General features: G+C 41.7%; 1 protein-coding gene across 1 annotated transcript in view; it reads left to right on the top strand.

Moving 5' to 3' along the window:
- The first annotated feature begins 1,094 nt into the window (after positions 1 to 1,094).
- Positions 1,095 to 12,921, top strand: part of ATG14 (autophagy related 14) — a 38,968-nt gene continuing 27,141 nt past the window's right edge. Inside the window, exon 1 of the mRNA XM_060004515.1 lies at positions 1,095 to 1,315. Coding sequence (XP_059860498.1) covers positions 1,095 to 1,315 — 221 coding nt within the window. The remainder of the gene's footprint in view (positions 1,316 to 12,921) is intronic.

The raw sequence follows: 12,921 nt of genomic DNA on the forward strand, positions 1-12,921 counted from the left end.
AAATTCCTGAGAGTTCAGTTTTAATTTCAGTTTCCCAATTGCTGAGTTTGTTGGTGGTCACTGTACATTACTTTAAGCCTAGTGTAGGCAGTTATGAATTTGGGGGTATGGAACTTGGGAGAGAAGCCCTAGCTGGAGAGAGAATTTAGGGCAGTCATTAATTTACAGCCTGCCAAAATAATCCTTGAGAATCAGTGGTCTTGATTATTTGACCTATGAGCCTAATTTTTTTTCTTCTGTAGTTTACAGGCATATTCAAACACTAGTTACTCTGATATAATCCTCCAACCCACCCTATTTATCCCCACAGAAAGAAATTTGGAGTCATCTAACCATGTTAAATTCTACCTAGTTCAAATTCTTTAAGATATGGCCCAGAGAAGGGGTGGAATGCTGGACATTAAAATTTATTTTTCATAAAGATACAACTTTGATTTACACGTTCAGTACAGTTGTTTCCACTGGTTAGCTATTATTGGTAAAGTACTTATCAGATTACTATTAAACGGACTTACTTATTAATCCTTAGGTGGGTACTGAAATTCTCTCCATTTAACAGTTAAGAACACAGGCTGAGAGAGGTGAGGAATTTGCCCCGAATTACACAGCTATTAAGAAGGCGGGTGGGCCAAAATTCAACCTCGTTCCAAGACCCGGTTCCCTCACCCAACTCTGCGGTTGTTTTAGCCAAATTTAAAAGCATCCAGAGCGAATGACAGTAATTCCCTCATTGTGTTCCCAGTCTGTTTTCCCAGAATCCTTAGGGCATCGTATTACTGTTTCTTGCACGAGCTGGAGGCGTTAACGTGTAGCCTGGGCGTGATTGAGCGCTGATGACATTCTGCTGGGCTGACTCGCCCCTCTAAACATAATTCCTGCTTCAGAAGCGGCCGCCCGCGAGCAGTCAGAAAAAGCCACTGCCCCTTCGGCCCTCGGCGGCCGAGGGCTAGGTGAGGCCGGGCGAGGGTCTCGCGGGACTCCCGCCGCGCTTCCGGCCCCTCCCCAGGCCCCTCCCAGGCCCCTCCTCCTCCTCGCCCAGGATGCACCTGGTTGAAAACAAAATCCCACGTGACTGACTCTGCTCTCAGGCCATCATGGCGTCTCCCAGTGGGAAGGGATCCCGGGCGCCGGAGGCTGCTGGCTGCGGGCCCCAGCCCGTCGCCCGGGACCTCGTAGACTCCGTGGACGATGCGGAGGGGCTGTACGTGGCAGTCGAGCGGTGCCCACTGTGCAACACCACCCGCCGGCGGCTGACCTGCGCCAAGTGCGTCCAGAGCGGCGATTTTGTCTACTTCGACGGCCGCGACCGTGAAAGGTACGGCAGCCACCACGGCCCTATGGTTTCTAACCCTGGTGTCTCCACCGGCTCGGAGGCTGGAGCCTGGGGCCTGAGTTTGGGCCCCGGAGCCTGAGTTTGGGCCCCGGAGCCCAGCGAGAGGAGGGGGAGGTAGGGAGGGTAACTGTTTTGCGCCGGCGCTTTGCTCCCAGGAGAGAGTCGGGGAGGGAGGCCAGAAGAGAGGAGATCGCCGTTTCCCCTTAACCCACTCGAGAGGAGTCTGACCTCACGGTGCTCTTGGGTACTAGAGAAGAGGGATAGATGGTGGTTGTGGAGAGGTCTTCTCCTATTACTGCCATAGAGTTGGATTCTCGGTACTTTGTTCCACTCCAATTGAAATGCTGGGTTTAACCTTTGTTTTCGAAAGCACGTTCATTCTCTAGAGGAGAGACCAAAGGAGAATCAAATAACTGGTTAAGAGGGATTCGGGCCCTGGTAGCCTGTGTCACAGGTGGATCTTATCAGACATGCTTACTCTAATGTGTGAACTAGGCTAGCTAGTTCCTCCCTTTTCCAAAGATTGTTTTAGATGCTAAGGAGTTTGGGTATGTGTTTTGGCTTTGTTTTAAAATCCAGATTGGGAGCTGCAAGCCCTTAGTTAAGAGAATTCAAGAACGCGTTTTGGCCTTGTTTTGAAATTTAAACAAGAGACCTGCAAGTCCTTGGTTAAGATAATTGAAAAATTAGTGTGATTAGCTGCAAGGTCTCTCAGGCCCAACTTCTGTTTCAATAACTTAGTGTCAATGATAGTAAGCCAGCTAATTTTTTCAGTGCAAAAGTTCAGGTATTAATTCATGTACAACAACCCGGTAAGTTATTTTCTGTAACATACTGCTAAAGAAACTGCACAGTACCCTGCCCTGGGTCACACAGATAATAAGTGTGGGGACCAGAATTAAATTCCAGGCAGCCTGAACCCATATGCCATGCACTTAACCCCTGGATTATATAACGGCTGTATTTGGAAGTGTTTTTTGAGTTGCTGACAGTCCTCTCATCATGAATGGAGTTCATTTCTTTTTCTTTTGAGGAGATTTGTATGATACAATCTTTTAGTTCATCACTGTGTCTCATTGATGTACTTGATGACTTTAGAAACTGATGATGTAATAAGTAATAACTTTAAAAATTAATACAGTTTTATCATAAGAATACTAGGTATGAGATGGAAATGTCTAACTGATGGAGTTTATCATGGGTTCAGTTCTGGACCCTCTTCTCTATATACTTTTTCTTAGATTCATTTCCATAATTTAAATATTGTCTATATGCTGAAGACTGCCAGACTTGTATCTCCAACCCAGGCCTTTGTGAAATCAAGAAAACAGCTGCATACTCTGTCTGTATTTAAATTTGTAATGAGAATCTCCATCTTAATATGGCATCCTGAATTCATGATTATCCGTCATAAATCTGTTCCTCTCATGCTCATTCCAGCCCAGTAAATGGTAACCTCACTCTCTGGCACAGGCCAAAAAACCTTCCAGTCTTCCTTGACTCCTCTCTTAATGCCACCATGTATAATCCCATCAACAAATCCCATCCACCCTTCAAAACCTATCCTAAATCCTAACCCTTTCACTCCCTCCTGGTTTGGTCCACCAGAGGATTATTGCCTCTTGAGTTCCTGCTTCCACCCTTTCTCCTTTATAGTGTAATTCCCATATTGCAGCCAGAGTAACACCACTCCTCCATTCCTTTGTTCACATCTTCCAGGGGTTTCCTGTTTTACCTAAAGTAAAAAAAGCCAAAGTCCTTATCCAAAGTTCTGTATTGTCTGTTCCTCCATTGATCTCCTATTGCTTTTCCCTTACCCACTCTGCAATACCATCCTGGCCTCCTTGCCAGTCCTCAAACATACCACGAACACTCCTGCTTCAGGACCACTGCAGTCTTATTCAGACTGCCAGAACTCTTTTCTTCTAGAAGTCTTCAGGGCTTCTTCCCTTGATTCCTTTAGGCTTCTGCTCATACATTAGAGGAACTCTTTCTTTGGACTATTCAACTGAAATAGTAACTTCCTTTCCCACTTAACCTGCTTTATTGTTTTCCATAGCACTTATCACCATCTTATGGTTTACATATGAATTTGTCTAACTGCCCCCTGCTCCAGTGATGTAAGCTCTGTGAGAACAAAACAGTTTTGTACTCTGCTGTATCCTCACATAGTAGAAGCTTAATAAAGATTTGTTGAATGATTGGGTCAATCTACCCTTCCTTCCCAAACGTAGTACGATTCTGAATCACTTCATTATTATAAATCATGACCCATTTGTCACTAAAGCCAGAAACCCGGGAGTTATCCTAGCTTTTTCCTTTTTTCTTGTTCCGTGTATCCAAAATATTGACAAGTCTAATTTGATCTGCTCCAGAGTAGATCTTGAATCTGTCTACTTCTAGTCCAGACCACTATCATTTCTCTCCTGGCTACTTATTAGTTTCCTTTCTTTTACACATACAGCTCCTCCCTAGCCTTCCTCTGGCCTTCACACAACAGCCACAGTAGAAATGTAAATCAGATAATGTCACTGTTTGCTTAAACCTTTTCAGTGGGTTTCCACTTTATTTAAAATAAAATTCAAGCTTCTTACTATGGCATATTAAGCCCCATGTGATTTGGCTACTGCCTACCTTCTAACTTTGGCTGTAAGGTTGAGTTTAAAATGTGGTCTTTGGATTCAAGCTGTATTGAATTGAATCCAAGCTCCACCACTTGCTATGTGATTTTGAAGTTTCTTAATCTCTCCTGTGCTTATTTCATTTTGAAAATGGAGTATCTAACTTCATAGGTTTCTGGTAGTGATTACATAAGAGCATGCACTGAAGTACTTAGCATGATGTCTAGCATGTATTACGTACTCAAAAGATAAACGCTTGCCATGTACCCTCATGTTCACAGCTCAGTAGTTGGGCCTTCTCTCACATCCTCAGACACATGAAACTTTTCCACCCGTGAGTCTTTTTCCTTGCTGTTCCCTCTGCCTGGAACACTGTTCCTCCTGATTGTCACTTTTCCTTTCATGGCTCAACTTAAATGTCACTTCCTCAGTGAGACGTCCCTGACCTTCACTAAGATAGGTCCCCACTTCCACCTCTCCCCCCCCCATTTCTGTCACAATACTCAATTCTTTCATGGTATTGAGCATGGTAAGTGGTGTTACTTTTTTGAGGAAAGTAACTGCATCCAGAATGTAGTTCCACACAGGCATGAATTCTGGTTTTGTTCAGTTGGATCCCCAGTGCTTAGTGCAGCGGCAGTGGGTAGCACACAATAAGCAGATTGTTGAAGGAATGGTAAAGGCAAGACAACTTTAGAAGCTGAAATACAAATTATTTTCGGAAGAGGGATGTGTTATAGTGGATTTCTTTTTACTTTTCCAAGCAGAAAAGTGAAAAATAAATACCAGAACCATTCAAAATTTAGAAATGAAAAAGAAATTTTAAGGTTCAGCGATAACAGACAGCTTCACTTCACTTTCTTTCCATCGTTCCCCGTTCTGAACCTTGTATTCCTAAGGAAGAGGAGTTTGCTTGTTTGTTTCCGTTTGTTCCCAGAACAGTGCCTAGCATCTAATAGGATGTGAGAATCTGTTGAGATCCAGGACCACAGTCCTAATGGTCAAATCAGTTTTACTGAGCTCTCGTTGGGTACAGTTATCTGCATAAAATATTCTGGCAGTTACAGAAGAGAAAGGCAGGTCTCTGCTCTCAAAGCTTTACACTGACTACTAATAAGCCTTAAATTTCTTGGGCCAAAGGTTGATTGTGAGATACTCTGTTGTCTTCAGTATTTAAGAAAAATTTTGCTTTCAGACTCTTTTTTCCTTTTACTTATGAAAAGCTCCTCACTAACTGTGGGAAACCACTTTGAAATAAAATATGGAATCTTACAGTACAATTTAAATACTCTTGTTTAACCTCTGATTCTTTTCAGTAAATTAGCCAGATTAGCTGTGCCTATAAGGATCTTGAATGTGATGTGCATATCAAAGTTCTTGTAAATGTAGATTTTTTTCATGTTTAATTAATAGACTAGCTGAATAAATAGTTTATAATGGTTTAGCAGTTCAAGGAAAATTAGATATTAAAGAACAAATCTGTCTCCCAATAATTAGTTCTTTTGACTCCTAAGAAGGGAACATGCATCTTTACATAATTTTGTGGACAGTATGAGTTTGGCAGTTAGATTGAAAAATACCTGAATGCGCTACTTTTTTTGTTACTGTTCAGTGGGAACACTTCCTTATAACCTTGGTACCCTCCCAGCACTATCCTTTCCTCATCTCCCACCTTGGCCTCAGTCCGAAAACAGTGCCCACTTTCTTCTCTGCTTTTTCATCTGCCTTTTGATGTGTGTGCTTCCTTAAGAGATGAAGAGGAATGATTTTAAGCAGTACTCTCAACACAATCTCCTTTGGATCTTGTACTGGAGAACATTTAAAAATTACAGGTCTTGGACTTCCCTGGTGGCGCAGTGGTTGGGAATCCACCTGCCAATGCAGGGGACACGGGTTCGATCCTTGGTCTGGGAAGATCCCACATGCCGCAGAGCAGCTAAGCCCGTGTGGCACAACTACTGAGCCTGAGCTCTAGAGCCTGTGAGTCACAACTACTGAGCTTGCGTGCCACAGTTACTGAATCCTCTGCGCGTCTAGAGCCTGTACTCTGCACCAAGAGAAGCCACTGCAATGAGAAGCCCGTGCACCGCAACAAAGAGTAACCCCTGCTCGCTGCAACTAGAGAAACCCCGCGCACAGCAGCGAAGACCCAAAGCAGCCAAAATTTAAAAAACTAAATAAATAAATGAATTTATTAAAGAAAAATTACAGGTCTTTTAACAGGAACATAATTTTCTGGATTATACATTTATCTGACACCAAAAATAAGACTGCTACCCAATAGATAACAAGTTGAAGTAATCTTTCCACTCAAAACTGAAAAAAATTGCTTACCAGTTTATGATAGTGTAGGAGTGTTACAAGGATCATAATCTGAGGATACCCAGGAACATCTGCCTGCTGGTTTAGGAACCAGTTATTTTAAAGCGTGGATCAAAAAGAAAGGCAAAATTTATGAGCATATGGGTAGTATTGCTTTTCTTTCTTTTTTTTTTTTTTTTTTTTTGCGGTACGCGGACCTCTCACTGTTGTGGCCTCTCCCGTTGTGGAGCACAGGGTCCGGACACGCAGGCTCAGCGGCCATGGCTCACGGGCCCAGCTGCTCCGCGGCATGTGGGATCTTCCCGGACCGGGGCACGAACCCGTGTCCCCTGCATCGGCAGGCGGACTCTCAACCACTGCGCCACCAGGGAAGCCCAGTATTGCTTTTTTAAAAAAAATTTATTTTGGCTGCACTGGATCTTAGTTGCAGCATGCGGGATCTTTTTAGTTGCGGCATGCGGGCTTCTTAGTTGTGGCATGCAAATGATTAGTTGCGGCATGCAGGTTCCCCGACCAGGGATTGAACGCAGGCCCCCTGCATTGGCAGTGTGAAGTCTTACCCACTGGACCACCAGGGAAGTTCCTGTATTGCTTTTATATGTATGCTGCATCAGGAATGATGCAGCACTACCTTCACTGATGAGTTTTAAGAATATATGCTACAGTTCTACCAAGAAACAGAAATATGGGCGCTGAACAAATTGAGAGGTGGGATAAAGGACGAGCAAGAAATGTAGATGTTACTAAACATTTCAAGGGGAAGACACAGCCAACATCCAAAAAACTACCCTTTAGACATCTCTGTTCTGCCCTCCAGTATCTTTTTGGTTGTCAGTCACTATAGCTAATAAAAATATTGTCATGGGATTTTGATTCTGGGCCCACATTTTTATGCCCCACTCAACAGAATAAAAGCTCTATAGGTAGCTGGACTCCCCATCTTTAGACAAGGGTTTATCAACCTGAGTTCTGTTTGGTATTGTCTTTCAAGAAGGGTCACAACTCCCATCCCATGCAGCTTATTAATTGTATTTACACCAATACATGTGGATCTGCTAAGAAAATGTAACTTTTGTTTTCAATCAGTATCAGTGGCTACTCTTAACATTATGTGTACCTTTTAGAATTTATAAAAGAATTTCACATTTATTATGTCATTTGTTCCCTACCACAAAACTGTGAGTTATTAATCTGTTTTTAGAATGAGGAAACTCAGAGTAGTTGTTCCTTACTTATTGCTGGGCTATGCTAATTCTTGAATTTACCTCCAGATCTGAAATACATGTATAAATAAATAAATAAATATTCAATTTAATACGTTAGTAAGATTAAGTGCAAAATCACTCATTGCAATGAAGAAAAGGGAAACTGGCCTATATTATGTGCTAAGTGCCTGTACCTGATGCTTTCACATTTATCTTATTTAATCCCTATAACCAAGTAGGATAATCACTATTCCCATTTTACAAGGGAGACAATGAAACAATGCTCTGCTTCTACTTTCTCCTAATCACTTAACCTTCATTCCTGCCAGTGGAGTATGTTTTTACTACAGTTAACCCTTGAACAACAGGGGTTAATTCTCCTGTAATTTATAGTCAGCCCTCCTTATCCGCAGTTTCTCCACATCCACAGATTCAACCAAATTCCGACCATGTAGTACTGTAGTATTTGCTGTTGAAAAATATTTGCATATAAGTGGACCCACTCAGTTGAAACCCACATTGTTCAAGGGTCAGCTGTGTATTTTCTCATACCTAAATATTCTAACATAAGATAGAAGAACCATTCTGATAAGGACTGTGTTTTTTCATATTGCAGTTGTCCATAAACATTATATCCTTAAATGCCTAAAGAATTTAAGGGAGAAAAATTTGATGGCTAGTAATTCTTGCTGTGTTAGTATCCTAGTTCAAGAAATATGCAGTTCTTTAACCATTTCTGCTTAAATAAGGGAGATTGTTGTGCTATTCTCCAGGTGCATCTGTGCTCTCTCTTCCCCAAGAAGCCTTTCTGCCTTATTTCTAGAGCCAGAATCATCGTTAACTTTTCACCAAACCTGTATCCAAATTCGAGCTGGGGATCATTCTCCACCACTGACCTAAAAACTGTTAATGCTCATTTTCTGCTTTTAGATTTAAGGAACCTAAGGAATATAATCGGTGTCAAGAGACCTAAGGACTTTAGATACTTTTAGGGGATTGTGTATATTTTTACAGTGGATATGATCCTCAAAGGCAGAGCTTGAGAAATTTTAATTGATTGAATACTGTCTTTTTTTCTGATTATAAAAGTATGTATGATTATTGTAGGAAACTTGTAAAGTACATTAATACCTAAAGAAGGAAACAGATTTTGCCCATATTCTCACAACTGTTAGTGTTTTGTTATATTTGCTTCCAGCCTTGTTTATATGTATGTGTGTGCTTGTAAATATATTTTTTTCATTTGGAATCATACGATGTGTATATAGTTTGATGCTCTGCTTTTTTGTTTTCTTTAACCCAGCATCTCATAAACACATACTAATGTGTTTGTCTACAAAAATATTTTGATGTCCTTCATGGCCATATGGTGTCATTTGATAATCATTCTCCTTTTGGACATTAAAGTTTCCAGTTTTTGCTATTATGACTAATTCCACAATTGGCATAAATCTTCTTCGTCACCTCTGATCTTTTCCTTGAATTGCATAACTGGTTCAAAGGGTTTGCTAATTTTTAAGGCCCTCAATGGCATATTCAAAAGTTTTGTGTTTTTTTGTTTGTTTGTTTTACCTTTCTTAAAATACATTAGTAGTGTTTCTTGGACTTTTCTATTGCCATTACCCTAGGCACAAAGGATGAGGGAAAGAACTGAGAAGGCGGATGGAGGGATTAGAGTTATTTTATGAAAGACACTAAGTAAGTGCTCAGTAAGTTGTAGGTGTTATGACGATGTTAATGATCATCTAGCACAGAATTAATAGTAGGATCCCTGATAGAGTGCATGCCCGGGTGCTACTTTTCTGATCGCGTGGGACAGACTTAGGTGACCAGTCCCACCTGTAGCCAGATCCACTCAGTCGCCCAGGACGACCTGTGGCCATGGGATAGCGTGGAGTGATGAGGGTCACACTCTTAACTGATCCTTATCAGCAGCACACTCCTGTCCCTGCTGTCCCGCTGGTGTATTGAGGTTCTCTAGGGCAGGACAGATTAACTTCTCACCTGTGAAACAGCAGAATTTCCTCTGCCTATAATGCCTTCCTTCCCTTAGCAAGGCCACCTCTAACCTGTCCTCAAGGGGCAGCCCACGCAAATGTGACTGCTGGAGAGCTCCCTCTGAAGCCTGAGCTGGGTTGTGTGCCATCTCTTGTAGCACTGTTGACTACAAGAGGTGGCACACAACCCAGACTCTGTATGACCATCTGCTCCTAGTTTTCATCAGTCTCTATCACGGGGGCACTTTTTAAAGTCAGCTTAAGGGAGTACTTTTGTAGGGAAGAAAAGCAAATATAAGTCTGGAGGAATTTGGTAAATAACAAAGAAGGCATTTTTAAATTGGGAAGGAAAATATAAGAAATAGTGTTGTAGGGACTTCCCTGGTGGTCCAGTGGCTAGGACTCCGTGCTTCCAACGCAGGGGGCCCAAGTTCAGTCCCTGGTCAGGGAACTAGATCCCACATGCCACAACTAAAAAGAAAAAAGGATCCTGCATGCCACAACGAAGATCCCACGTGACGCAACTATGACCCGGCTTAAATAGATAAATAAGTAAAGAAAGAGGGAGGGAGGAAGGAAGGGAGGAAGGAAGGGAGGGAGGGAGGAAGGGAGGGAGGGAGGAAGGAAGGGAGGGAGGGAGGAAGGAAGGGAGGAAGGAAGGGAGGGAGGGAGGGAGGAGGGAGGGAGGAAGGAGGGAGGGAGGGAGGGAGGGAGGAGGGAGGGAAGGGGGAGGGAGGGAGGGGGAGGGAGGGAGGGAGGAAGGAAGGAAGGAAGGAAGGAATAGTGTTGTAAAAGCCCTGATGCATGGTATAGGTTTACGGGCAGATTCTTTTCGGAAAACAATAGAAAACTGTAGAGCCACTGAACAACAACAACAAAATTGATAAATGTATCTGCATAAAATTTTGGAAAATTTGTAGAGCAGAAACATAAGTAGTCACCAAGCAGATTGAGGAAGAATAATTTCAAGATGTATGAAAGGAAATAGATAATTTCTCTAATAAATAACCCTTTAAAAAAAACTATAGAACTTCCCTGGTGGCGCAGTGGTTAAGAATCCACCTGCCAATGCAGGGGACACGGGATCAAGCCCTGGTCAGGGAAGATCCCACATGCTGCAGAACAACTAAGACCGTGCGCCACAACTACTGAGCCTGCACTCTAGAGCCCACGAGCCACAACTGCTGACCCCACGAGCCACAACTACTGAAGCCCACATGCCTAGAGCCCATGCTCCGCAACAAGAGAAGCCACCGCAATGAGAAGCCTGCACACAGCAATGAGGAGTGGACCCTGCTCACTGCAATTAGAGGAAGCCCCATGCTCCGCAACAAGAGAAGCCACCGCAATGAGAAGCCTGCGCACCACGATGAAGAGTGGACCCTGCTCACCGCAATTAGAGAAAACACGTGCACAGCAATGAGACCCAGTGCAGCCAAAAATTAAAAAAAAAAAAAAAACTATAGAAAAGTGAACAAAGGGCATAGGGGGATAACAAAAGAAAAGTAGCCAATAAGATAGGAAAAGGTGTTAAACATTTCTAACTGTGAAATGAAGAAAGGCAAATAAATGAATTGTGAACTGTCTTTGAAGAGAGGGAGTGGGAGGCCAGTCAGGTTAGCAAAGAGTAAAATGGGCAGTGCTGCGAGTAAGAAAACAGGTTGGTAGGGTTGGAAATATAACATGAAATGATTCCGAGGAAATTTAAAGATAACTGCCAGGAGTTGCCATGTAAACCTAAATGCACCCAGATATTCATTTCTAACATTACTGATAATAGTGAAAATTTGGAAGCGGTGGCAATGTTCATCAGTAGGTATTTCTGTAAATAAATTATATGATGTCCATTCAGTGAAATTCTGTGTACCTGTTAAAGAATGAGATAGGTCTTTATGTTCTGAAGTGAAAAAGGATACAAAACATTTTACGTGATAAACCTAGCTTCAAAGACAGTATATAAAAAAGGCCTTTCCCCCCTTCCTTTTTCTTTTTTCTTTTTTTTCCTAATCTATCTCTGTGAGTCCTGGGATGGAGAATGCAGAGGATGGATGAGGAGCTGGTGAGCAGTTGGCTCGCTGACCAGCTGCATTCGTTGATAACCATCTGCTTTTGCTTTGTTCACACCACCTATTTTTCATTTCCTTCATGAAGAATGACATTACTCATGAAGTGTTTGATACAGTAGGAACTGTTATCTTCTGTTTGTTATTCCTGCTGTCCTCTGTATGTTTATGTTTTAAGTTTGTTGTTGTTTTGTTTTGGGTTTTTTTTTAAACAAAATCCAAGAGAACTAACCAGCTTGATATAAAGCTGGACAGTGTTATCATCCCAATTTGTTTTAGTGCAAAGTGGCATTTTTTACAACAGATCTGATTTATAGCCCCTAAAAGCAGGATTTTATCCTCCATGTCAGTCCTTTGTTTACACAGGTGGATGAGTCTTGTGAATTTGTCATCTCCTTCAGCTTATCGGAGCATGAATCACCACATTAGGTAGAAGTAAATACCACATTCGTTTCTCATTTTTGATAGAAGGAAATGGAAGCATATAACAAGTAACCTGTCTAGTTCACAGCCAGTTGCAGAAAAATGAAAGATTAGATTTCTTAACGTTCTGTAAAATGCTTTGTCATAAGTTGCAGGCACATAGTAAATGCCTGATAAATTAATTGATGAATCTATGAATTTGTCCACATTCCACACTGGTTTCTGAGTTTTCTAATATTGTTTCATGTAGTTACCACCTTACTGGCCATTGCAGTGTCTCCCAATACAACTTTGTGCAGTGATGTTCCGTATCCATGCCATCCAGTAAGGTAGCCCCCAACCATATGTGGCTATTGAAATGTGGGTAGTGCAGCTGAGAAACTGAATTTTTAATTTAATTTTAATTTAGTCATGTAAATATATAATTCTGTCACATGTAATATTATCTGATTTGGTTTCTTGTTTAATATATATTGTACATTTTCAGTGACTGACTATTAAATGGTAGGGTCATAATTAGACCATTTTATCCCTTCCATTTAGAAGTAGATATCTGGGTATGTTTCAAATGTGGGATTATAGAAATAGTATGTTAGAGAGACTTTTATGTCTGGATTATTTTAAGGAAGAGATTTTTAGGGCTGTTATGGTTCTATTAAATTGTTTTCATTTTTTCACGAGATAGCCAAAGGCCTAATCTTGGACTCCACACCATGTTACTGTAGCATGTGGCATTACCTTTGTTTTTTTGAAAGTAGTGAGCCACCATTAGCTCAATTCAAAATCAGTTGCATGATGTTAGTCATACATTTTTTTTTTTTTAACCTAAAATTCTTATTAAGCAACAAGTCATTTTAGGTACTCGGTAGCCACATGTGCCTGATGGCTACCGTGTTGAACAGCATAGACCTAGATGATATGAGTGTCACTGCTAGCCACCTTCAGCTAGTTGACATT

This window comes from Delphinus delphis, chromosome 2 (assembly GCF_949987515.2).
Source record: "Delphinus delphis chromosome 2, mDelDel1.2, whole genome shotgun sequence".
In the NCBI taxonomy this organism is placed as follows: domain Eukaryota; kingdom Metazoa; phylum Chordata; class Mammalia; order Artiodactyla; family Delphinidae; genus Delphinus; species Delphinus delphis.